General features: G+C 60.5%; 1 protein-coding gene across 2 annotated transcripts in view; it reads right to left on the minus strand.

The window, feature by feature from the left end:
- The window catches only part of UBE2O (ubiquitin conjugating enzyme E2 O), a 39,514-nt gene extending 13,623 nt beyond the window's left edge, over positions 1–25,891 (minus strand). For both annotated transcript variants that reach the window (XM_045835774.1, XM_045835773.1), the window contains exons 1-2: positions 25,386–25,891; positions 49–108 (exon numbers count right to left, since the gene is read on the minus strand). In XM_045835774.1, the coding sequence (XP_045691730.1) occupies positions 49–108; positions 25,386–25,796 (471 nt within the window). In that variant the 5' untranslated portion in view covers positions 25,797–25,891. The remainder of the gene's footprint in view (positions 1–48; positions 109–25,385) is intronic.
- Between the last annotated feature and the right edge of the window lie 681 nt (positions 25,892–26,572).

The raw sequence follows: 26,572 nt of genomic DNA on the forward strand, positions 1-26,572 counted from the left end.
AGCCCCCCCCCACCCCCGCCCCCGCCGGGCCTGGGATGCAGGACTCACGGTGGATCGCATGTGCCGGACCACGTCCCGGGGCACCACGGAGCGGTCCTCCAGTTTCAGCTGGACGAGAAAACAACATGGGCCTGAGAGACTGGCCTCTCTCTGGCGTGGCCACGGGGTGTACCCACCCGTCCCAGCCTCCCGGGAGCAGTGCCCCCTGGAGATCTCACAGACCCTAAGCATTGAGGTGGGTTTTCACGAGCACACACCCTCTCACGGCAGCCAGACCGAGAGACCTCGGAGCTCCCGGCTCTGGCTCCCCCACCGGAAGCACACACTGGGCCACCGGGGGCAGGCGCAGGCCCGCCGGCCGAGTCCAGCCCTGGCCTTCCACCTTGTTTCTGCCCGGCGGCGGCGGCCAGCTCCTCACCCCTAGTTAAGGAGCAGTTGTACATTTATACTGTCCTAAAACCACGTTCAGCCCTTTGAAGACAACCTCAAGGCTGACGCAGCCCTCGGTGGAAATGAGTTTTTTTGACACCCCTGCCCTAGGTTAACGGGGGTCATTTTGACCCAACGGTGGCTACATGACAGGTCACGTAAAACATCATTTACACTAAAGATTTAAGAGCCTGTTCTACAGAGAGCGACACACTTTGTTGGGAGTGAAATCCCTTTTCTCCTCTGTGCCAGTGCCTGCCCCGACCCGCCCCCTGCCCCGGCCCGGGGCCGTGGGCCGAGGGGACAGTGGGCGGAGGAGGGGCGTGGCGCCAGGCTGTGCGGGTCACTTGGGCCGCCCTGCAGCCAGCTATCGCCCGACGCCACCTTCCAATCCAGGCTATCGGTCCCGCCAGCCGCAGCCCACCCCTTATCTGCCGAGCCGCGGAGCCCTGCAGGCGGCTGAGTAACCCGGGTCGGCCGGCTCTGGGAGCCCGGCCAGCCGCACGGTGAGCACCTGACTCGCCCTCCCCAAACACCCCGCAGCGGCCGCCCTGCTCCAAGAGGACAGCTGGGGCCTCAGGAGGGCGGCCCCCTCCCTCTGCTGGGCACTGGACGCCCCTCCCACAGCCCAGGGGGGACACGTCCCCCGCCAGGCCAGCCAGGCCGCTCTGCTGGCCCCCCCAGCCCGGGGCCCTTCCTCTGAAGCTCCCCATCGAGTCACGGACGGGCACCTGCAAGTCCTCAAACCACGGGGTGGACAGGCTGTTCCCTCCAACAACATGCTCTCCAGTCCCCAGCCCTGGGGCATGGAAAGGTGACCTTCAGAGCAGGAGACCCGGGCACTGGCTCAAGGTCACTGACATTTTGGCAGTGACGACTGAAGCCAGCTCCACCAGAACTAGACTGGGACTTACAAAACATGCAGGGGAGCAGCGGGCCCAGCCACCCACAAGCAGTCAGACTTTCCTACGGGAACATAAGCCCGTGAACCGGATGAGACCGAGCCCGGGCGTTAGGCACGGGGGTCCTTGAGCCAGACACTCGGATGCGCCAGCTCCGAAACCTCAGACTGACTGCGCACGGCCGCAGGCGTACAATGAGGTGACGGTGGCCATCTCGGAGCGGGGGAGGGGACTAACAAGGCGGCGTGGGGCGCAGGGTACGTGCTCAGCGAGCACTGGCTGTGACGGCTCTGCCGGACACCAAGCCCCAGCAGAGGGGGCTCTCTGAGCCCTAGGCCCTGAGCTCTGCTCAGGGATCCCAGGAGACCGTGCGGGGCCCTGGGGCTCCTGCCGAGGCTGTGGTGGTGGCCCATCGGTGGCACTTTTCTGATGCAAAGAACATCCCCTCTCCCCGGAACCCCCGGGGGCCCCGAGTCTCTGGTCTGGGACATGGTGTCTTCAGCGCCAGCCCACCTCGAGTCAGACTCGGGTCTCTGCGACCTGCCCCAGACGCCAGAAGGTGCGGCCCCAGGACATTCAAGGAGGGAGACCGTCGTGCTGGGTGGGGTGGGGGGGAGGTCATTCTTGGCGTGAGCTGCGGCAGTCGGCAAAGGGACGCCTGAGAAGGCACCCCCGTGGAGCCTGCGGACCACGTCCCTGCCCCGGCGGCCGTGCTGGTTTCCGGGACAGCTCGCGGGACAGCAGCCTGGGTGCAGTCCCTCGCTCCGTGCCCACTCTGTGGGACACCGCTCCCCAGGTGCGGGAGGAACGGGGGCTCCTGCTGGGGCCGAAGTAGCAGCACCACCGGTGCGGACTACAGCTCCCGGGCGGCGGAGCCGGCCCTGGAACCCCGCAGTCCAGCTCCAGCCGCCCGGCCCCCGAGCTGCAGAGAGGGGACGGAGAAGAGCCTGTCATCTCTGGCAGGCCCACACACTCCATTCTAAAGGACGGCAACTCTACTGGTTGTGAAGGAGCAATAATGCTCTGTTCCCTCCTGGGGCCCGGGGAAGGCTGCTGCTGCTGCTGCTGCTGCGGCCCGGCTGCCGTGCCAGTAGGGCCCCGGCGCCCGTGGAGGGCTCAGGTGGGAGGAGCCCTCCTCCCCTCATCCCACCCATAAAAGTTCAAGCCGGCGGGTACCCAGATCCCAAGCACCGGACGCCCCAGAGGCTGACACTAGAGGGCGCCGTGCCTGCTCTGGGAAACCGCCGCTTCCTGAGCACAGCCGCCCCGGACAGGTTCACGGGCTTTGTGGCTGGTGGCAGGTGCAGCCTGAATGTAGTTTCAAGCACAGTGCTACCAGGGTGGGACCTGAGGGGGCACAGATCTCGAATGTCATCCCTGAATTCCTGAGCCTCCGGCGTGGTGAGCTATTAGCATTTGAGTGAGAACCACAGCTACCAGACGTTTCTGAGCATTAAAAAAAAACAAAGAAAGGTAACACCAAAATGGGAACGAACGTACCCCTGAGCGAGGGGGCTAAAGTGAGCCCGCGTTACTTTGGACCCTTGTGACGCATCTGCTGGAGCCAAGAACCGAACCCTGCGCCCCCCATGGCCTCCTCCGGGAGCAGGAGCACCGGACACGCCCGCCCTCCTGGCGAGGGGTCCCGGCACCTGCTTTCCAGACAGCTCACGCACCTGGGCGACTAGGGATGGAACCCAAGCTCCTGCTCTCGCACAGCCCCCTCCCCGGCAAGTGGGGGAGGGGACCGGCAGGCAGACTGGGTCTGGCCGGGCTAAGTGCCCCCCAGAAAGCAACGCAGGGCGGGCACGCGAGAGGGAGAGACTGGCCTCGGGAGGGGAGCGCGAAGGACTCACGTTAGAGGGGCCACTCCAAAGGGGGGGGCGGGGCGTGGAGGGCTGCGCAGGGCGAGCGCAGAGGGAGCAGGAGGAGCAGGAGGGGCTGGGCCAGCAGTCCGGGCCTTAGGTCCCCTCCTGCGCAAGGCCAGGCCGCTGCGGGGCTCTGCGCCCACCCGAGGACCGCAGAGCTCGTCATCACACCACCGATGGCCAGGGGCTCCCCACGCTCGGGGGACAGGGAGGACAGCCGGACAGGGCTGGGCGGTGTGCACGACAGACGCGTGTCGGTGCCCCGACCAGGGAGTTCTGTCAGTCGCCTGCTGCAGAGACTCGACAGAAGCTCTGCTATGCTGACGGCGGAGGCCGATCAGCTCACCGGCCCGTGCCTTCTCCAAGCCCAGAAAGAGGCGGGAGGGAAGCATGCAGGAATGCACCTTGGCTACAAAAAACTCACTTAGAGCATAAAATACCTGAAAACACACAGGAAATGCACGCTGAGCTGAGCGGCAAGTGGGGGAGGTGGAAAGGGCCAGGTGGTGCAGGACTGCCACACAGACACAGGCGAGTGGTAGCAACAGGACCCCCTCCCCCCACACTTCAGGGGAGACCTGGCCAGGCGGCTGTGCTCTCAACCCCCAGGGCCTGGGCCCAGCGGCCCCTCCCTCCGACCACACGCTGCAGCCCGGCAGCCAGCGAGGCAGCGCCACAGCACCACTGCCTGGAAGCGGCAGCGGCCAGCTTCCTGGAACGGCCCGGAGGCACAGCCTGCCCGAGGGGACAGACAGGGGACCGAGCCCAGCTGCCCGCTAAGAGCGGGGCGGGTGGAGAGCTGCGCCGGGCAGCAGACCAGCCGGAGCCGGGCAGCAGAGCCAGGTCTCTGCAGACACTGTGGTGCGGGGGTGCGGCTCCCAGTGGGTGCGTGCCCGCAGCCAGAGCCGGCGCCGAGAGAAGCCCAGCTCCGCGCCCTGGTCTTGGCAACCTGGCCTAAGAAGGGCCAAACAGCCCGACAGGGACTGCTGGGTCTGACGGGAGGGGACAGACGTGACTGACGCTTTAGAAGAAGGCCCCCTCCTCCCTCGAGAAGCGAGACTGAACCATGGAGGAGGGGGCGGCACGGCCTCACGGCCTGGTCTGGCGGCCGAGCTGCTGTGCCCAAGAGTCAGCGGGGAGCAGCCCGACCGGCCGCGGGGAGAGAGAGCGTGTGGCCTCCCGCTGCCCTCCAGACCCCGCCCGTCTGAGGTCGCGCTGCTCACAGAACGACACGAGGTGGTGATCCCGTGGGCAGAGCTCCACCGAGGTCCGTCTCCTGCGGGGAGGAGCTCTACCCGCTCTGCCCCTTGCAAGGCTTTTCATCCCAACCTGCTGAAGGAATCTCTGGACAAAGCCAGAAACCTACTCCTTAATTTTCCCCGGCAAATCCAGTCATTTCCCTGGTTAAAACTATTCTACTTCAACTAGTTTACCTTCTAGAACACAACACTCCAGCTACTTAGGGGTATTTACTTTTTAACGTTAGGACATTTTAAACACTTAATTCTGGGGCTCAAGACGCAAAAGCAAAGCAGATTAAGATAACTGACGAAGGCACCCTCACTGGGACCCGCCCCTCACATCCCTGACGCCCTCCGTGGCCCATCCTTGAACAGGGGCACACAGCCACCAGGCCCCCCAAATGGCGGGGACCCAACTGTGACCCGCCTCTGCCCCCGAGGTCCAGCCCCCAGGCGAGGCCGATTCCCAGACAGACGCCAAGAACACAGCCCCAGGCCCCGGGACAGCTCTCAGCACCCGCCGCCCAGATTCCACCAGCCGCACTCACAGGCGCCTGGGGCCCAGGTGCTTGTGCCGCCCCGGAGACTTCCCAGCAGAAGGCAGCCCCGGGCCTGCGCTGTGACAGCAAGACCCTGATTTTTAGAGCGAGGTCTCTGGATGGGAACATCGGTGCCTAACTCCTGGCTCTCCCGGCACCCCAGAGCTCCAGGTCTGCGGAGGACTGCCCCCTCCCCACCCTGCAGACAGCCTCCAGGGCCTCCCCTCTCTTCACCTCCCCCTCTGCAGACCCCCAGAAAAAACAACACGGTCTCAAAATGACGTCACCTTTAGTCAGCAAAGGGCGGAGGCCTCCCCCCCACTTCCCCAGGGCAGCTCCCAAGCCCAGTCTCACCTCCGCCCTGCGCGTCTGCGGCTCCTTGGGCCCTCGCACCCATCCCCGAGATCGATCACAGCCACGCTCTCTGCGCAGCGCGCCCTGCCTTCTGAGGCAGAGTCGGAAGGAGAGGGACTCACTCAGCACTGCTATTTTTAAAGATGCAAATGCGGTAGCAAAGGCTGTAAAAATAACACACCAGGGCCCTGACTTGAGGCCTCGTCCTCGAGGGCCAGGCTCTCGGTGAACCGGGGGTGGAGCAAGGAGCTGCCCTTCCTGTGGGTTTTGCTTCTCTCAGACCTGCGAGCTCAGGGTGGAGAAGGCTGTGCAGAGGCCCCCCACCCCCCGACACACCGCTGAGCCACCCTGCGGGCAGGCAGGCAGGCAAAGGGACGCCACCCGAGAGGGGCGGGCAGGTGCCACCCTCCGCCCTGGAATGGCCACGTCAGAACAGTGCTGGGTCCCCGCTTTCCCCGGTTCCAAAACTGCACATTGATGAGACTGGCTGGGGTGGGCACTGCCGAGGTCTCCTCTTCCCAGGAAAGCAGGGGCTCGGTGATGGCCCGGGAAACCAAGGCGGCGGAGACACAAGACTGGGAGGCCGGTAACAAGCCAGGGTCTCATGTCACCAGTGATGACTCTGACAGCCCCCCAGACAGGCTCCACCCCCACCCCCTTGATGTCACCGCCACAGAGCCCACGGACAGGCCAATGCCACGGGGTCAGGGGTCAGGCCTGCCGGGGGCCAGCGTTCCCTGGTGCCCACCCGGACGGTGATGACGTCTTCCTTCCCTCAGCACCCGTGTCATGAGAATCAGGTCAGGACGGGACCAGGTAGCCACCTCCTGAGCAAAGATTTCAAGCAAAATTAAACCCACGTGGCAGGCCGTCTCTGGATGGAGCTTGTGCTGACAGGCTGGGCTGGAAAGCGGGGAGGACACCCCACCAGCCCATTTGGGGGGGCTCCGCCCACAGACGGTAGTAGGTCTACCGAGACACAACCTGCCTGGGGAGGAGAGGGGCCCGATCTCTCAGAGGAGAAGGGCCGGGAGCCTGCTCCTCAGTGGGCTCTCACGGGGCTCAGTGAGCACAGGAGCACAGGGGACGCTCATCAGTCAGGGTCGGGCAGTGAGGCTCAGACGACAGACAACGTCCAAAGAACCATGGGGGCCCGTCCTGAGTCAGGGTCAGTGAGCTGAAGGCCCGTGAAACTTTGGGAAACAAACTCATTTCATGCTCGGACCCTTATCAGAACACTGAGGACATTCTTAGCAAAGTAGGTTTCCCAGGATTCTATGCATTCTTCCTTAGGCCTGATCACCCCAGGGAACCTGCCCATTCCTGCCCAGGGCTGCACCCACCTCCGTCATTGTTTCAGGCTTAAGTCAGGTAGGGGAAGTAAGGCAGCCAAGAGATTAGGAAACTTCTTGCAGACAGAATGAGGACTCAGGCTATGTCAAAGCTGAGGGGGTGAGGGTCCATCACCCCCTTTTTCTATAGCCCCCCAAGACCTTCCCTGAGGGCCCCCTTTTGACGGTGCCTGTCTTAGGTTGTCCCTCCCTTGAGGAATCTTACCTGTTCCCAACACCCGTGGAAACAGAGAAGAGAAGGAAATCCCCACAAACACCTACTGGGGCTGCAGGTTCATCTCCAGGAGGCCCTCTGGCCTCCAGCGGGAAACGGGACACACCCTGGCCACGACAGAGCCCCACTGCTGCACCCAACAGCAGGAAAACACTGCAAAATGAAGTCGCCGTTTGCCATCGGCTTGTGGCTGACACAACACTGTCTGCTCCCCCTCCAGAGAAAGAAGCACCAGCGTCACCCTCACCCGGGCCACCAGCGCATGGGACACGGCTTGCGCAGCTGTACTGTGTCCCTCCAAAAGCAGCAGTGAAGCGCCACCAGGGTGCGTTAACGTGTGACCACGGATGCATCCAGGTGTTATGCCCGACTGGGAAGGGCTGGACACTTTCCGGGATGCGCTATGCCCTGATGACACAAACATCTCAGCTCTCCTCTCTGGCCTGGCTCTATCTCCCCTTAACCCGTGGGTCCCAGGGGCGGGCCACCTGCGTGCTGCACCGAAGGCCTGAAGAACCAGCAGGCGGCACCAGGCTGGCGTCTGCAGAACCCTCCCCACCTGTCGTAGGGTGTGCCCAGACCTTCTCAGGGACCACGCCCCGAATGGTGATGCTTCAGGGGCTCTGCTACGGCCCTTCCTCCGAGGGCCCACCGAGCCACCGGAGGGCGCCGGCAGGCCCGCTGCGACAGTTGGCGGTCTCAGCACCGGGGCACGTGCGGCACATGGAAAGCGACCAGAAGTGTTAGCTCCCTGGCCCTCCCACACTCCCCCCACCACCTCAGCACTCCTCCGAGATTCCTTCCGAGTCCGCACACCCCATCAGCAGTCGGAGCCGTCCCGAAGCAGGTGACGGGCAGAAGCTGTAAGCGGACACAGGGCACCGTGTGGCTGAGGGCACCTGACCTTCTCCTGGCCTTTCCCAGGCCCGAGGCGCCGGTCCTGTCTCTGGTCTACCTACCATGGGCAGGGATGCAGCCTGCCCCAAAGAAAACCTGGGCTTTTTTTTTTTTTTAAGATTTTCTTTATTTTCAGAGAGGGGGAAGGAAGGGAGAGACACATCGACTGGTTGCCTGAAACATCCATCAAGAACGCCCCCAACGGTGGACCTAGCCCGCTGCCCAGGTCTGTGCCTGCCTGGGAATTGAACCGGCGACCTTTCGGTTTGCGGAACAACGCCCAGCCCACTGCGCGGCACCAGCCAGGGGGAAAAGTCTGGGCTCGGACCCTATTATACGCTGCTCACCTGATGCGCTGCTGACCACCCACCCGTCCAGTCACTGCACAAACTAAGCACCTACGAGGATGGAGCACGCAGTGCCGGAAGCTAAGGACACAGCAGGGAACAGGCCGAGCCTGCGCAGAGGCGGAGGGGAGGGAGGGGAGGACAGGCAGTCCGACAGGCAGCTACGTGCTGACGTGGGCGCGTGCGCCAGGCTGGGGGCGGTGGGGGCCGCCTCGGACCAATCGCGACTCCCCACCCGCCCCAGGCGGCTGCGCCCCAGTCTGTGCGCAGGCGCGTCCTCCTCGGAAAGGCCGTCTCCGACCGCCCATCCGGAATCTCTCGGCCTCATTCTCCGCCCCCCTTCTATCTTCCTCCATAGGACTCACCGCCCCCCGTTTTTGTGATGTCTGTGTGTGCGAAGCCCGCCGGGGCGGGTGACCGCCGTGAGGATGCCGACTGAGTCCACGTGCCCGGGACTGTGAATTAGAGTAGGGGCGGCCGGGCAGAGGGGAGAAACCGGGGCCGGGCCCCACCCTGCAGAGTGGTCTGCCCAGCACGACAGACCCACAGGGAACGGGCACCCCTCTGTCCCTCCCCGGTCGTCCCTGCGCTGTCCCGCAGGGACGCCGCGAGCTGCCTCTGGCTGGCTACGGAGCCCCCGGAGTGCAACCCACGCTGAAGGGGGCGTGCGGAGCCCGGACAGGGCTCCAGAGGTTGAAGATGAGGCGGGAACGACCGCGTTCATGTTCCCTGTACCTGGGACGGGCAGAAATGGTATCGTGGGTCTACGGGGCTTCAGTGAAATTGACTAAATTGAACTTCACCGGTCCCGTTTTACCTTTTTTTTTTAACGTAGCCACTTAAAAAAAAATCTTAAATTACATGTGGCTCATACCGTATTTCTATGGAACGGTGTTGGTTTAAACCTGTAAATCTGAAAAACAAAACAAAACAAAAAAAAAAACCCAATAAATCAAAGAGCACCAAAAGGGTTAACAACACAGAGTAACGGTCCCTGTCTTACTCCCTCCAAAGGGCGCCCTCGAGGCAGCCACTCTCCAATGTCTCAGTAGCCCGGACACTTCACCCGTGACGTGCAAACACTGCGCTCTCACCTCGAATCCCCGATCAGGGCAGACGCTACTCTGTACCGCCCTGCGGCCTCTCGCCTGCCCCCCGCCCTCAAGCGCACCCTTCCGACACTCTCCGGCCCAGACCGGAGCCACAGGAAGGCCTTGTCTCTGAGCGGGCACGGCTCCCACCGGAGCCCAGCGGCGCTGTGACTGCACGTGCCCCGTGCGCACAGCGAGAGCCCGGTCCAGCGCCCGTCCCTCATGTTTCCCAGCGCGGTCCGAGGACCCGCATGTTTCCTGGGCTCTCCTCCTGCAGACCACCCCCGACCCCAGGCCTCTCCAATGTGCGCGCTCCTGTGCGGCCTGCCCCGTGGACGCTGGGCTCTGGAGCCCCAGAAAACTCCCTGTCCCAGGGAAGCCCCCCTCCCACCTGCTCTGGGTCAACGGCCTGGGAAAGGCGGTTTTTATAGTCCCCACGCGCCTGGAAAGAATCGCCTGTCAGGCAACTGGGCCGGATACGGAGTCCCCTCGGAGCGCCCAGGGCTCCCGGGGCTCCCGGGCAACCCCAGGCGGACGGTCACTGCTGACACAGACCGACGACACCGCGTGGACTCAGTCCGAGCACCTTCGGAGCCTTCTGCCGACCATACTTTCTCCTTGTTCTCTTCTTCCTCGAACGACGACCTCGGCTCCATAATTCCGCACACCTCCTTCCCCTCCACTGGTTTGAAAGCTTCCAACCCTTTTTTCTATCTTAGTGATGCCCTGTAAACTTTTAACACATCCACCTGACTCAGACTCCAAAGCACATCAAGACCCGTCATCCCCATGCCTGACAGCGCAACCCTGTTAGAATGCGCTCAGTCAGGGTGTCTCTCACGCCCACACTCTGCCTGTCAGTACTTTTGTTGTTAATTCTCATCAAGCGAGTAACGGCCACGGTTTCACGAGCCGATGCTTCTTCGGGGCTCCCACACGGTTCCGACGCCGTGTGGCCCGCTCCTGCTCCGCCCTCTCCTTTCTCCTAGGTCTGGCGTCCTTCCTTCCTCTGGAAGCACGTTTTTGCAGCTTCCTGTGGGTCTATAATTATTTCCATCACTTTATATATTTCCTAACCTCTCCTATTATCTGAAGTTTTTAAATGCTGGAAATCCTTTTTTGTTGTGACAGCTGGCTGACTCTTGCTTATCATTTCCGCGTGTCTAGCAGTTTCCCAGCGAGAGCTCGTCATCTGGGGCGATCTCGGGAATCCCAGGGAGAGGGCCGCTCTGCAAGCCTGGCTGCGTCTGCTGCGGGGAGTCTGGGCCCGCCTGGGGAGTCCGGACCCGAGCGGGAATTGTGGGTGTGACAGGAGACCGCCCCTCCCGCACCTCGGCCAGTGGGGCACTGAACCCTCCCTTGCCCCTCTGGCCCCACAGAAGAGAAAAGAACCCTTGGAGGGGATTTGCACTTCAGTTCCATACTTGACACGTTCATGCACATCCAGGCCTCTACTGTTTTGGGGCCCAATAAACCCCGCTCCCCGGGCTGCCACACCAGTAGGCCTGTTCTGCTCCGGCTTTCAATCCCTGGGGTTTTGTTTCTCACTCTCCCTTCACTGTCCTCCAGGATCAGCCACGCAGAGCCCTGATCCGGGCCACTCTGCAGCCCCGAGTGGCCGCTGTAGCAGTGGTCTGCACGCGCTCAGTAACAACCGCCCCCCCCCCCCCGCCCCGTCAGACTGCAAACCCACCCCACCGCCTTCTGGCTTCCCGTGAGGCGGGAAAGTCCCAGCACCTGCGCCCCGATCGCTCTGTGTGTGACCCGGCTCCCTCTTTGGCAGCGCCATCCCCGGCGTTCTGGAACTATGAGTGCCACGTGCCGGTCAGGGCTTTCCCGTGCACCGTCCTGGGGCCCTGTGACCATCGGTTCCAGAAACATTTCGGGTTTCTGTGATACACTTGTTCTCCATTCCCACCCCTCTCTCTAGAGATTGCCTAGACTTCAGATGCTTTTATCCTCTGTCCTCGGGGTTTTTGTCAACACTTCAACACTCCCCCCCCGCCCCAGTATTACGTTACTTTCCAAGAATTCTTTCTTATTCTCATTTTTAGAGCACCCTGTTTCATTTCACTGACAAAATATCAGCTCTTGTTTCTCCGAGGACATTCCCCCTGCGTTTGGAAGGTTTCTTCTGTTGTCAGGGTCGGCTTAGTTTCCCCCGATGCGCCTTTCCCTCTGCTCGCCCCAGCCTCCACCCCTGGGTCACAGGGGGAGTTTTTGGAGTGTGTCCGGTGACCCCCGGCTCTCCATTCCCACCGGAGAGGGAGCCAGTGAGCCCCCTCTGTGGGGAGGGGACGGCTCTGCGTCCCGATCGCCGTGGCGGGCACGGGAAACGACCGACAAAGTAGCACAGCACCGAGCACACAGTGTGTGCGCCTCGGCCGCCCCCCCGGAGTGCTGACGCTCCCTGTGCTTGTGCTGGACGGAGCCGCTGGGGAGACGGAGGGGTGCAAGGGACAACTCTCGCCTGCTTTGAGGTGGGGCTGAGTCTGACTCCATTCACTCCTCATGTGAGTCTCAGCCTCAGGGAGCAGGTGGCGGCCCAGCTGGCGTCCAGACGCTCGGACGCTCAGGAACCCAACTTTCAGCTCAGTGGCGCCCACCCTCTGCGGCACCCGAGGCCCCCCGGCCCCCAGGCTCCGTGCTGACGTGTCCTGAGCACGAGCCTCTGCTTTCTCTCGGGGGCAGAGGGGAGGGGTATTCTCTGGCTTTCAGAAATGAAGAGGCGTCGTGGGGAGTCCAACTTCTGCCCGAGCAGCCTCCCTACTGACCCCGTCTTTGGGCCTGAGCCCACTCCCGCCCAACAAGCACCCGGGGCCTCCGACCCCCGAGGGGTTCCGTGTCCGCGGCTCCCGGCCCGGTCGCTCTGCGGCACCGGCGCTGCCGCTTGCCCTGCTCCGCTCCGCCTTCGCCCGTTCTATGCCTCTTCCGAAACTGGAAACCTTTTCTCTGTTTCTGTCTTCCCTCCCATTCTGTGTCCTCATGGCTTCGTGCTTTAAAATACGTATTTTGCTGTCATTTCAGCAGGGTTTCTGGAGGAAGTGGAGATAAGCAAATGCATGCACCCCACTGTTTGCCGAAAGTGTGCCAACCAGAGATCTCTGATCTTCATTTTGCAAAGTACGCACATACAACCGTGGGACGTACTTGAAGATGGGGAGATAACAGTAAGTAAAAAAAAAAAAAAACAAGAAATCACAAATCAAAAAATTAGAAACCCTTCTCGTCACTGTCCACCTGCTTACGTCAGAGACTAGTGCCCCTCCCCAGGGCCCCTCTGGCGGGGCTGCTCCCGGAGCCGAGCGGCGGGAGGGACGGGACAGCACAGCTCCCCCAGAAACTCCCTCTCATCCGAGGGGGCCACCTGTCCGCCTCCACGAACGGCTTCAGTGTCCAGTGTCACAGAAACTTTGAACCCGGCCCTGGTGACACCTGATGACACTGCCACCAGGTGTCACCGGATGACACCTGGTGGCGGTGTCACCCGGGCGCACCAAGGCTGCGGGTTCCACCCCCGGTCGGGGCACACACACAAGAATCAACCAACGAACACATCAGTAAGTGGAACGGCAACCTGCTGTCGCTCCCCACCACCCCGTCTTCTCTCTTTCAAATCAACGATTTCTAAAAAATACCGTTTGAATCCCACGAATCACTGTGACTGGACCGTGACAGTCAGACTGACCCAGGACAAAGCTGGGCTCCGGGAGGAAGAGCCTGCCGGTGTCACGTGGCAGGCGTGGGTGAGCGACACTTTACACACTTACAGCGTGAAATCAGACTCTTAAATGCTAAACTAAAAACACTCGCCGAGAAAGTCACAAAGCACAAATAGCAGCACACGGGCCCCTCCGCACACAGCCACACACACGCGCGGGCATACCCTCGCACGCCTGAGCTGGCATGCCGCGGGGCTGCAGCAGCTATCCTGTCACCGACGTGCCCCCGTGCGCACCGACTGACAAGCATCTTACCGCCTCCCGTGGAGGAAGCGCTGGGGTTCGGACCCTGAAAACAGGCGCACCTGCGACTGGCGTGCTGGGGGTCACGTGACTGGAATGTATGTGATGGCCTGCCCACTGTCCAAGAAGACCCAGTTAGCGCCCCCAGTTGTAGAGTCAGAACTCTGTTCCCGGAAAGATGTACAACTTTAAGACCTTGCAGTCTGTAAGGGTCTCAAACCCCCTACAGCATCTATAAACAGGAAAGGAAGTCAAACCCCAACACAATGCCAGACGCCTGGCACAGACCCCACGCCGTGGACAGGGCGCCCACGGGACAAGGCGGCACCCACCTGCCGGACGCTGCAGGGCAGGGAGAAGACGCAAGTGCAGGGTCCGAGAGGCGAGCCGGCAAACGACCCAAGCGAAAAGCGGGCGAGGACGGATGTGAAGAGACACTTCCCGGAGGAGACCCGCCGGTGGCCAGCAAGCACGGGACAAGGATGCTGGACACCCCCGGTCACCGGGAAAGCACCATCCCGCCGCGCCGCCGCCTCACACCCCCAGGACGGCTGTAACCAACATGAACGATGACCGGTGTCGGTGGGGCCGTGGACAAGCGGCGACCCTCCCGCATCGCTGGCGGGAGCGTGGAATGGCGCGGCCGCTCTGGACGGCGGTCCGGCAGCTGCTCCAAAGGGTAAACACAGCGTCACCACACTGCCCACCACGTCCCCTCCGGGGGGCGACACCCGGGAGAACTGGGAACACACGCCCGCACGGAAACCTGTGCGCGGACGCCCGCGGCGGCATCATCCAGAGCAGCCCCTCGCCCTGTGGACGGATGAACCGGGCTCGGCGCGCCCACACCTCGGAACGTCACCGGCCGTGAGACGGCACGGCGGACCGGCCCGGGCTGCGCCGGGGAGGGGACCCGAGCGCGCGCTCAGCGAGGGGAGCCCGGCGCCGAACGCTGACCTGCACGGTCTCCAGCAGCAGAGCGGGTCTCGCCCTGAAGTGGCATCAAACCGAAATCAGTTCGGCCGCCCGGCATGAAGGCCAGCACCTCGGAGGGGAGAACGAAGGGAAGTGACACGGCAGGGACCGTGCGGAGGGACGAGACGGTCGTCCAGGGACACGGCGCGAGCCAAGAGGAAGGTCAGGTCCGACGCAGGGCTGCCCGAGTCCAGAGCATCCGCAGAGAGTGACTGTCTATGCTGTTTGAAAGCGTGTGCACACACACGTGCACATGCACATGCGTGCACACGCACGTTAGAATATACACGGGATGGAAGAGGACGCGCCCGGCCCCAGCGGCTGTCTCTGGGGAGCGGAAACGGTAGGAAGGACACAAACGTTTCACTGCACACTCGCTCAGATCTTCCGAAGGCCGTGTCGTCTGCACATACTACCTCTTTAAACAGACACACGGACACGGAGATCAAGACTTAGGTTTGGAGTCAGCCTCAGGGGGCAGACCAGCGGGTCGGCAGTGTCTCCCCAAAACCGGGGTCACGTGTACCGTGTGGCTCCCAAAGGCGATGGGGAACTGCGACAGAGCTCACTCTCCTCCGGGAGGCGCTGACCCCAGGCCGGCGCCGGTCGAGGCGACCCCAGCCAGCTCCCAATGGCCGCGCAGCAGTGGGCCTGCGTGTCCGGCGTGGACACAGAGCCGTCTCGGGGCGGCATGCCGACTCCACACCCCGTGCCCACACCACCTCCTGCCTCCCCCACTCACTCGACGCCCCAGGTCAGCCCTCTGGGGGGGCGGCGCGTGCCCGAGGCTGAGGGCACGAGAAGGCCGCCTTCCTGGCGAGAGCAGGAAGCAGCCCAGGCGGCACCCCCAGCCCCAGCCCCTGGGAGCTGCCAACCAGCCGGAGTCTCGCCCCGGCGCTGGGCACACAGGCCTCCTGAGGGGCGGCGCCAGTGGGCACCACTGCAGGGGGAGGGGGCAGCTGGTAAAATGAATCCCGACTTAAAAATGGATTCCTAATCCTTGACCCAAGTTATTCCACTTAGGAATCCATCCTAAGAAACTTAAAGACAGAGACAAAGATATTAAAAGTATCAAGTATAAGATATTATTGACATTATTTAAAACTGAAAACAATGTAACTGGTGGGCCTGCTGCAGGGGCCGCGCTGTCAGCGACCTAGCCCAGCGACCTAGCCCGCACTGGGCCCTGCCCGGGGCACAGACACCCCGCTGCCCCTCGCCCGCCGGGCGGCCCTGGGGGAGGGGCAGGCCCCCCCTGGGTTTCAGTCTCTCCAGCTCTAAAACGGGGCGCCGGCTGCTGCAGGGAAAGAGTAAGGTGACAGAAGTAAAGCGTGTTCCCCGAGAACCCACCGATGCTGGCTGGAGAAAAGACAGCCATTCCGACCCACCGATCTCCTCAAGGACCAGCCGCCTCACACTCTCAGCAACGACCCCATCTGCGTCCCAAAAAGGCACGAGACCCCACGCAGCACCTCGGCAATGACTGGGCAGGAACACTGGCCACTGGCGAGGGTGGGAGAGGTCTGTCCAGCACGAACTCCGGGACCTGAGGGTGCTGCCTGGGGGCCGGGGCCGCTTAGCCAGTCTCCCTGCTCCCCCCCGCCCGGGGCCCATATCCGACAATTTCTGGCCCACAGAGTGGGGGGAAATATTTGTGAATAGTCCATCTGATAAAAGATTAATACCCAGAATACACAAAGAACTCCTAAAATTCAATAACCAAAAAAGACACAACTCAATTCAAAAATGGGCAAAGCACTTGAACAGGTATTTCCCCCCAAAACATACAAGTAACCACCAAGCACAGGAAAAGGTGTCTGGTCTCGCTAATCGCTGGGGAGAGAAATGCAAATCAAAACTGCGTGAGATACTGCCTCACACCTACTAGGACGGCTACTCTCAAAGAAGAGTGCTGGCCTGTGAACCAAAGGGTCGCCGGTTCGATTCCCAGTCAGGGCACATGCCAGGGTTGCGGGCTGGGTCCCTAGTAGGGGGCATGCAATGCAAGAGGCAAGCACACATTGATGTTTCTCTCCCTCCCTTCCTGTCTCTCTAAAAATAAATAAATAAAATCTTTAAAAAAACAAACAAACAACAACGAGTGTCGGCGAGTGTGTGAGAAAGTGGAGCCCTTGTGCACTGCCGACGGGCCTGCAGGTGGAAAAGCTGCTGTGGAAAACAGCGTGGCCGTCCTACAGACAAATACCCCCCGCCCCCCACGACCCAGCAACCCTGCTTGGTCACACCCAGAAGCACCGCCGGGAAGAGGGCGTCTGCACACCCGTGTGCACTGCGCGCCGTGGCTGCACCAGGGAAGCAACCCAAGCGTCCCTCAGCAGGTAAATGGAGAAGCAAGAAGTGGTTTATATACACCATAGAATATTATTCAACCTTGAAAAGGAAGGAAATTCTGACACAGGCTACAACACGGATGGCGCTGGAGGCCAGTACGTGAAATAAGCCCGTCATAAAAAGACAGGTACTGTGCGACTCCGCCCCTCTGAGGCGCCCAGAGTAATCAAAATCGCAGAGGACAGTGGCGAGGTGGCCGCCAGGCGCTGGGAGAGGAGGGTGGGGAGGGGCCGCTGTCCGATGGGTCCCGAGTTTCCGTTTCACAAGACAGAAAGGGCTACGCTATGCAAGCGTTTAAACCACTGAGCTGAGCACTTAAACATGGTCGAGGTGGGACCCTGGCTGGTGTGGCTCAGCTGGTTGGAGCGTGGTCCATCGACCGAAGGGTCGCAGGTTCGATTCCCAGTCAGGGCCCCTACCCAGGCTGTGGGTTCGATCCCCAGCTGGGGAACGTGCGAGAAGGCAACCAATCCCTGTTTCTCACTCACATGGATGTTTACGATTCTCTCCCTCCCTCCCCCAACTTTCCTCTCTGTAAAAGGAATGAAAATAAGGTCCTCAAGTGAGAATGATAAAAAAAAATGGCTAAGATGGTAAATTTTATGTTATGTAGATTTAACAATAAAAATAATCTTTAAAGAAAAAAATTATTACCATGGGGGCCCAAAGCGGTCCATTGTGAACAAACCAATGCTCGCCAATGTTCTGACTCTAGAAGTCTCGAGCTGGAGTGTGGGGAGGTGCATGTGGCCCCGGCGGCCGCCAGCTTGCAGACGGACCACCCGGAGACCACCTGCACGCCGCCCACTCACGCAGGTAACGCAGACGCGGCGGAGGGCGAGCTGCTGGCTCGTGACGGCAGGTGGCTCGGAATCACTGGCCTGGCTTTTCAACTCTTCTCTGCACGGGGCAACTTCTCACAATAAAAAGTCAGAAAAGGACATTTTTGCAGAGCTCACCGACTCCGGGATGGGGAGAGTCACTGCGCTCCTCAGATCTAACCCCAAGAAGCGTGCAGCCCCCCGGCACGTGAGGGAACCGACGGAGCTGTGGCAGGGGGGTGGGGCAGCAGTGCAGACGCAGGTGCCGGTGGGGGTGAGGAGATGGGGGGGGGCCAGAGCACTGAGGACGAGGACGGGAGAGGAAGGGCGAGGAGAGCACAGGGGAGCTCGAGCCTCTGGAAGAGTCCCCAGGGAGAGGAAGGAGGAAAAAGACAAAAGGCAAGAGAAAAACTCGGGTTCAGCCCAATAAACAAAACCCAACAGAAGAGCGTTTCCCTTACGGGAGTCGATCACCCACATGGAGGGGCTGACTGATCGAGCGGACAGTGACCAGGGAAGAAGCGGGTGGGCGCGGTGACCAGGAGCTCACCGCTGCTTGGTGACCTTCAGGAGACCCGTCTCCTATCCGGTGGCACCAGGGGCCAGACGGGACGCGCAGGCCATGAGCAAACGAAGGCGGACACCCCCTCCGACCAGCAGGTAGCTGGCACCCCTCCCCCAGCAAGCTCGCTGAGGGTGGGCGAGAGGCTCTTTCTTCCTCGGCCTGAGGATGACATCACCAACCTCCAGGGCCCCGAGACTCCCTGAGGCAATTAAACAGAGCAAGACACACACACACACACACACACACACACACACACACAGGGCCGCTCTCCACGTGGAAGTGCCAGGCCCTGCTGTTCCCGGAAACCACACGAGAGACACGTGTGTGTCCGTATTCCTTCCCATCTGCACTGGAGGGGCAGCCCTGGGGAGACGCCCGCCCCGACGGCCTCCCCGGCTCTCATCACAGCAGCATCTCCCACGAAAAGGATCAAAATTAAAGCGAGGAGGAAAAACCTCATCAGAGCTGCGGGGCATGCAAGACCAGCTCTCACTTGCAAGATGCAAATGAAGAGGCTCTTTTTCGAGACTGCAGGAATTTCTTCCGCTCGCTGGGGAGTTTAATTTTATTGTTGAATAGGATTGACTGGGCGCAGACACACACACACACACACCTCGCTTTTTTTATTATTATCCTCACCTGAGGACTTTTTCCATTGCATCTACAGAGGCAGGAAGGGAGGGAGGGCACTGATTGGTTGTTTCCCGTATTTCTGCATCAACTGGTTGCTCCCCATGTTCCCTGCCCAGGAACTGAACCCACAACCTTGAAGCCTTGGCACGGTGCTCCGACTTACCCGGCCAGGGCCTCTTCAGACTGTTTCTGAAAAAGACTTTATTTATCTACTTTTATAGAGAGGGGAAGGGAGGGAGAGAGAGGGAGAGAGACATCAATGTGCAAGAGATTCGGGGTCCTCTCGCACGCCCCTGACTGGGCACCTGGCCTGCAACCCGGGCATGTGCTCTGACTGGGAATCAAACTGGCGACCTCTTGGTCTGCAGGCCGGCACTCAGTCCACTGAGCCACACGGGCCAGGGCTGCCCCCTGCTTATTAGCACTACTCAGTAACTTAGAATTAAAAAATGTGAATTATCACAGTTCGAACGAATCTTTGCCAGATATAGGCAGGCTATTCATTTAAACCAAAAGTGACCTGGTAAGGGTCTTATTCCTTTGACTAAGCTGCGTAAAATCAAATGTTTCGGTCTCTCAAAATAGGCAAACAAACCGAAAACCCCTCAACCAAATATTCAACAAGATTTAACCCCAAAAGGATATTCATTCCAGTACTTACTGCCTAACTGAATACTTCTAGACGATGTATCATTTGCCTCAATGTTTAAATCACACGAATTTGCATTTCACAATGCTGCTTCAGAAGGATACAGAAACCTGTGGGTGAAACTGACCGAAGACCCACCCACCTCGGGCAGCCTGGGTCCAAGGACAAGAAATTCTCCGCCGCAGGGCACAGCTGAAGAGCGCAGCAAGGGCAAATAGATAACCTTGGAGAAGATGAATCTAGAGGGTTTTCCGTGAACGGTTCAGTTTTTACTCTGCACTACAAAACCCTTCCGTCAGCACTCCGCCCCTCCCCGTCTGCAGCCGCGCAGATGCCAGGGGGTCCCCGGTGGCGCCCCCTGAGGCGGGCGGAACCCTCGGAAACAGGCAGACCCGCGCCGTGCCCTCCCTGCTCAGTAATCTGCGAACGTGGATGCGGCAGCATCAGCACCGCGGCCTTCTCAGGGCTTGGCAAGTGGAGCCTCCGGGAGGAGCTCCAGTTGAAACAGCAGAATCCTGGTAAGTGCAAGCGAGAGCACCTTGTCCACGGAAAAGCACATTGTGCGCGCACGGCCCCGACTGCCATTTCCCCAACTTCGGATATTCGTTTGAAGCAGCACCTTCCCACCCGGGCCCAGAAACAGGCTCACCTCTGGGCAGAGGAACTCCGAAGCCTCCCTCGGTCGGGGCAGAGTCACGGACCATGTTCCCTGGGTGGAAGCTGCAGGACGGCTCACGCAAAGAGAAGCCACCCGTCACAGAAACCGCCCTAAACCCAGCGCCGAGGGACCGGACACGGGGGCCCAGCGCTGCCGCAACAGCAGTTCACCTCACGCCCTCTACGCACAGCCCCGGAGGGGCTCCACCGGATCCCACGAGGCCTGTGGGCACACCAGCGAAAGAGACAGAAACGGAAAGTGAGAAAGAGAAAAGCAGGCACAACGGCGAAGCAGGTGGGGAGGGCGCAGAAAGACCTGGAGTGCGCACACCCACGGCCAAGTTCAGGGCGCAGGGCGGCGGCAGGGAAGGAGGCGGCAGGGAGCGGGACTCAGCCTCTCTCCAAGGCGCCCTTCAGAACCTGTCTCATGACTCAGCACTCCCAGCAGGAGGGCGACGCCAGCAGCCACCAGAGGGGACAGGCGGGCTCCGGAGGCAGGAAGTCGCGGTGGACGTCCCAACGCCGGCCACCAGAGTTGGGATGAATCAGGACGCACAGAGGCTGCCTTCATTCAGGACCCCGGGGCACTGACGGATTCTCCGGAAACAGCTTGCATTTTTGGACAGGTGTTTTGCAAATGGCCCGGGGGTGTGTGTGTGGGGGGGTCAGGGATGCAAACCCAGGGGCAGAGAGCAGCACCCCTCCACAGCGCCGCTCAGCCGGCCGGCCGCCCTCCCAGCCTCCGGCGCTCCGTCCCAACACCCTGCTCCTTCCTGTCTCCTCACCTATGCCGACTCCCACCCCACTCAGCTCTTCCAGTGTCACAAACAGGATGATTCATGCCAACCGCTGGGTCTGTGACTCATGTTCCATCAAGGTATTCAGACACAGCACTGATCTGTGAACCCTGAACTTGAACACCCTCAGGTGAGGGGCTGCCCTCACTAGCTGTGTGACCCTGGACAAGTCACTGAACTTCTCTCTTCCTCAGTTTTCCCTCTGAAACACGGGGATAGTGACAGCACCTAAGGCAGAGGGTCGCTGTGGGGTATCACCGAGTAACGCTTCACATAAAGCACCCAGCGTGCCCAGCATGGAGTAACCGTACACGTCGTTTGTCTTATTGTCTTAAAGTACAAAAACAATACTGCACCGTCCTCATAATTCATAAGAGCACTACTGGTCTTTCAGGAATTTCAAAAGGTGCCTTCCAGATCCTGAAAAAAATGTGTGTATCTATTCATTCCATCCCCCTCCCGGCGACTGGTGGGCTTTAGCAGGTGTGCCTTTAAATGTGCATTACTGAATTTCTCCTGAAGTAACAGAGTGAAGTTCGTGAGTATTTATAGAAGAGGCTTAATGAAGAACTCCAATCTGCTATCTGCCAGATCACAAGCAACGAAATTCTAACACCACTGAAACAAACCCTCCACACGCCTTTTGCTTCCCGGGACGCCTCTCTGGTGCGGCACCGACCGGTGACACGCAGAGGCGACCCCCACACTGGTGGTGGGGGGGGCTCTGTCTGCCAGGGATGGCGTCTGCTAATAGCCACCCACCTACACTTCTGGTCATTCCACCGGGCTGGGCTGGGCTCACTTCGGGGGCCAGAAAGACACACCTCACACTTCACTGCAGAGCGAAAACGAGGCAGTGAGCAGGCCAAGGTCATTCGGAGTAGGTGACAGCCAGGAAGAGCACCCAAGGGTTTTGACTTCCAATCACAGGACACAGACACACGCCTCTCATCTGATGCAAGTGCCCTTGAGCCCGGCCGGGAGCCAGACGGGGGCGCCGGGAAGGCAGCAAGCCCCAGGCGCTGAAAAGGGGGAACCAGAGGACAAAGAATAAAGTCACAGAGTTAGCTGTGAGAGCCCACACGCGCTGTGATCCTATCTGAACAAAACGCAATTAGATGCGCTCAGTCCTGCATCTTGGGTGGCCTTACATAACTTCTTCCTATTATTTCGCTGAGGACAATCACTTTTAATGGGCCCGGCACCTGGGCAGGTGAGGCAAGCAAACCTCACGTGCCGTGATGCTACTACACCTAAGTAGTTTTCCTCCCGGAAATCTGGACTGAGTGGGAGCCAAAAATAAACCGAAAAGACAATTCCCGAGGGACGTGTCATCAGAGACGCTACACACGCGCGCCTCACAAAAAGCAGGGTGATTACGGACGCGGCTTTAATTTAGAGACATTAGATCTCAAACCAGCTGAGACTCCAAGTGTGTGGCAACTTACAGCAACAGACGGCACCCAGGGGCGGGGCACCCAGGGGCGGGGAGCGCTGGGGCACCAACAGGAAGGCCCGGACCGGGGCGGGGGCGGGGCCGCCTGGCTCCTCCCCACGGGGCGGGGCCGTGCGGCCCAACAACCACAGGTGCGGGGGAGGGGGGTGGGGCGTGCAGAGGCCAGGCCAGGCCAGCGCTCCAGAAGGCCAAGGGGCCCGACAGCAACGGGCTTGACTCAAACATGTTACTCAAGGGATGACCGCAGATGGGGAAGGAGCGAGTCTCCGCAAAGGAGACGTGTGGCCGGACGGGGACAGTTCCCGGTGCCCGAGTCCGCCGCCACGCTGCCCACGCAGGAGCTGGGACGGCGAGGGGAGGGAGGGCGCCAGTCTCGGGCTTCTTCCGGGTCCTCAAGGGGCTGGACCTGGGCTGCGGGGCGTCCCCGGAACTGGACCACGCCGTCCGCAGTTCTAAGGGAAATCGACCTGTTTCATTTCTGTTGGTCCAAGCTCCGGAAGTGATCGGAAGGGGGTAGGGCTCATCCGTCAGCCTCTTCCCCTCTCTTTCTGAAATTTGTCCATCAAAAAGTTAAAGGACCTTAAGAGACTAATATTAAGCCTTTACTCACTGCCCACCAAATTAACATGAAAACGACAAAAATACAGCCTACTCCTCCACCCTAGAAGGACACCATTTTTAAATTCCAGCAGGCGGCCCTGGCCAGGGTGGCCCGGCTGGGCGCTGTCCTGCAGAACAAAAGGTCGCCGGTTTGATTCCTGGGCAGGGCAGGTGCCTAGGCTGCCGGGTCAGGCCAGTCCCCGGTCAGGGCGACCTGTCGGCGTCTCCCTCTCTTTCTTCCTCCCTGTCTCTAAAAAGTAAATAAATAAAATGTAAAAACTCCAAAAGGTGGAAACTTCAAAAAGAAATGTTTCCCGAGACCGTCACTACATTACTCTACCAATAACTGGGTTCTCAAATCCCAACACCAGACCCGCGCCGGCGGCAGCACCAGAATCTGAACGCTCCGTCTTGGTGGCATGGCCCCACCTGCACAGCACGCTGCCCCCTCAGCGGACTGATGAGGAGTGGGAGGTGAGGAGGAAAGTCTCCTCAGACCACAGCGCTGCACACAAGGACCCACCTTACCCCCCCCCCAGTCGGCAGCTGGGAGACGCGTTCAGCTGACCAGGGCCATCGGCGCCTCTGGCTTCCCGGAACGGAGAGCGCCCTCTCAGCGACACATTTCCTCCCCACACAAACCCACCCTCAAGTCTTAAAAGCGGGTCCTGCCCCCCGCTGATGGGTGCTACGTGCCAGTTTCCCAGGATCCCTATGCTCCTCAGCGAAGCCCAGAAGCTGCAGAAGCTGCAGAAGCTGCAACGGGCCGGAGAAGAGGAACCGCCGCCAGTGGGGCCACAGAGGATTTCGACCAACTCACGGCGAGTCCCACGAGGGCAGCGTCGAGGTACAGCCAAGCTGGTGCCCCTAAGTTATTTTTCCTTCCGTTCCAAAACTGCGGTGTTTTAGGTCAGACTTCGTCTGACGACACTCGGGGGTGGGGCGGAGGGAAGAGAACCGTCAACAAAGTCAACCACCACCGAAGTCAAGACAGACTGGGGCGACTGATAAACAGGGCGGCTCCGGGGGGTCGGTGGGGCCTGTTTCCCTGTGCACCGGGGGGCAGGAGGCCCTGGCCGAGCCGAATGAGTTGCATTCCTGAAGTCACAAACCTTTAGTAAAGACGGTTAGGGAGATACATTAAAAAAACAAAACAAAACAAAACATGGAGCGATACCAGCGCCCACTCGCTGGTATGACCACGCACAAACAGTGCACAGGGCAAAAATCTCTCCCTGACAAAACAGCACTGGTGGTAATTTTTAACACAAGTACTCTGCTGCGAAAATAGCCTCTTCCAAGTACTTTTACCCACGAACTTATAGTTTTCTCTTCGGGTCGGAGAAGCTGTCGCCTTTCTAGAGGAAGCAGGGTCCTGTGTGCGGGTGTGTGGCAGTGGGTGCGCGTGTGTGTCAGTGGGTGCGCGTGTGCTGGCGGGGCAGGAAAAAAGACCCTGCGGGTGTCAGAAGTCGCTTCTGCCTCCAGGAAGTGGACCACAGATTCTTTCTGGGCATGGGGGCCTTGTCCTCTGCCCAAGGCCTCCTCACACACCCCCTGCGCAGTGTGGCGAGAAGCCCTGTTCCTGAGGCCATCGTCTCCCAGTCTGTGAGAACCCAGATTAACTTCTGAAGTGCCCCCCCCACCCCCCACTGCAGTACCCAGCGGCTGAAACCACCCAGACCTGATTCTGGCTTAAAATGCTGTCTTGGACGGGAGGACGTGGAGAAGGGGTAGAAGACACAGGGCTGTGTGTGTGTGCAAATCACTGATATGGGGCTGTATGCGTGTGCAAATCACTGATGGGAACTGACACTCAAGAAAACAAGACACCAAAAGCCACCAAACCAACCTCGGCTCCTGGTTTCAGGTTTCCGACGATAAAACCCTTGCTTTGGTGAGACTGCAATATTCACCGGCCTAGCTGGAATGCCAGACGGGAATCTGGTGTTTGTTCCACAGCCCCGGGTCAAGAACAGCCTTCAGGTTTGCATCTGTGGTTCTACAGCATTTTTTCCCCCAAGAAGTCCAACTGCACTCAGGAGTCATCAATCCCAGGCACAGCTGTCACGTCCCCCTCCCCCAGGACTATTAATATCACAGCTCTGATTCTTAGTGATTTTACTCACAAAGTTCCCCGCAGCAATTACAACGCGACAACAAGGTAAAACAAAAAGGGGTTAGGCTTTTTCACCCATAATAATGCATGCTGCAACCTAGTGAACTTCTTGGGTGTTTACGTGGTCCCGGATTTCCACCTGTATTGTATCTCCGTTTCGGAATGCCTACCACCACCACCACCACCACCCCGGCACCTGCCGGACACGGCCCTCCCTTCTGGATGCACAGCACAGTATGGAGCTCCTGGGAGGGAGCAAAACGCCGCCGCCCTGGTGTCATGCCCGGCGCGCCCCACAGCCCGAGGAGCCCCCACGGTAGTGGGTCCACGTACATAACCTTGAGGCCCACACCACACCCTCCTTCGGCTTCGAAGTCCCTTCGCGTGAGGGGTGGGGGGGCCAGGGCTGGTGCAATGACTTTGCACGGGAGCGGACCTGCGCTGAAGCTCGTCCTCCCACCTCGGCCCACTGCAGAGGCACTGTTCCGGACAGCGCCGCGCACCCTTCCCCTCCCGGCCCAGGGCTCCGGCAGGCAACTGCCCTCCGCCTCCCGGCCCGCCGCACCTTGGTCTCCTTCACGTGCTGCTTGACGCCCTCCGGGTACCACTGCACGCGCACGTAGCCGCGGCGCAACGGGCTGGCCCGGCCCTCCTCGTGGCCCGCGCCCCCAGCCTCGGAGCAGCCGGAGCTCCCGCGGCCCTCCTCTTCGCCCTCCGAGTCCGAGTCCTCGCCGTGGATGAGGCGCACCAGCCCGAAGTGCACGGAGCCGCGGTAACGGCCCGACACCAGGTCGTGAGAGAACAGCAGGCGCTGCGAGCCGGCTTCGGGGCCGGAGTCCGAGGACGGACCGGAGGCCGAGTCCGGGGCGGGCGCCGGGGCCGAGACCGGGGCTGCGTCCGGGGCCGCCTCCGAGGCCGCGGCTGGGGCCTGGGCGGGAGCCGGAGCCACAGGCGCGAGCGCTGCGGAATCCGCCATAACTGCTCTGCGCGAGTCTCGGGCTGCGGCGGCGACGGCGGCGGCGGCGGTGTCGGCGGTAGCTGCGGCGGCAGCAGCGGCAGCGGCGGCCGAGAAGCGAGGAGGCGGGGCCAGCCGGCGCCGGGGGCGGGGCCACGGCGCGCTGACGTGGCCCTACGTGCCCCCCGTCGTCAGGGCACCGAGATGCGGTTGCTAGGAGTTACCGCCTCGTCGCTAGGGGACGCTGGAGATGCTGCCGGAAGCGGGGTGGTAGGGTGGACTCCACGAGGGAGGGGCGGAGCCACAAGGGATAAAAGTAGAGGAAGCCGCCGGGGGTGCGGACCCAGGTGGAGGAAGTGCAGTGGGCCCCGAGGAAAAGGGGAGTGGAGGGGGTGGGGCAGAGGATGGCCCTGAGGCTGTCAACAACAGTCAATGAGCTGCTTTGGTGTCTGAGGGCTGCAGCAAGAGCATGACAATCCCTCTCTTCTAGGTGTTTACAATCTAGTTGGAGAGGAAAAAAAACATTAAACAGCTAAGAAGCGACTCCATGTCAACTTGTAAGCAAGGCATTAATAGGTATTTATAGAGTGAATCTAAAGTATATTGTGGCAGGAGGGGGATACAAGGGGACTAAATGGTAATGGAAAAACATAAAGATTAAATGAAAAATGGCCCTGGCCAGTGTGGCTCAGTGGATTGAGCGCTGGCCTGCGAACCAAAAGGTCACTGGTTCCATTCCCATTCAGGGCACGTGCCCGGGTTTCAGGCCAGGTACCCAGGTACCCAGCTGGGGGCGT

This window comes from Phyllostomus hastatus, unplaced genomic scaffold (genome assembly GCF_019186645.2).
Source record: "Phyllostomus hastatus isolate PE091 unplaced genomic scaffold, TTU_PhHast_1.1 phas_contig_210, whole genome shotgun sequence".
NCBI classification, from domain to species: domain Eukaryota; kingdom Metazoa; phylum Chordata; class Mammalia; order Chiroptera; family Phyllostomidae; genus Phyllostomus; species Phyllostomus hastatus.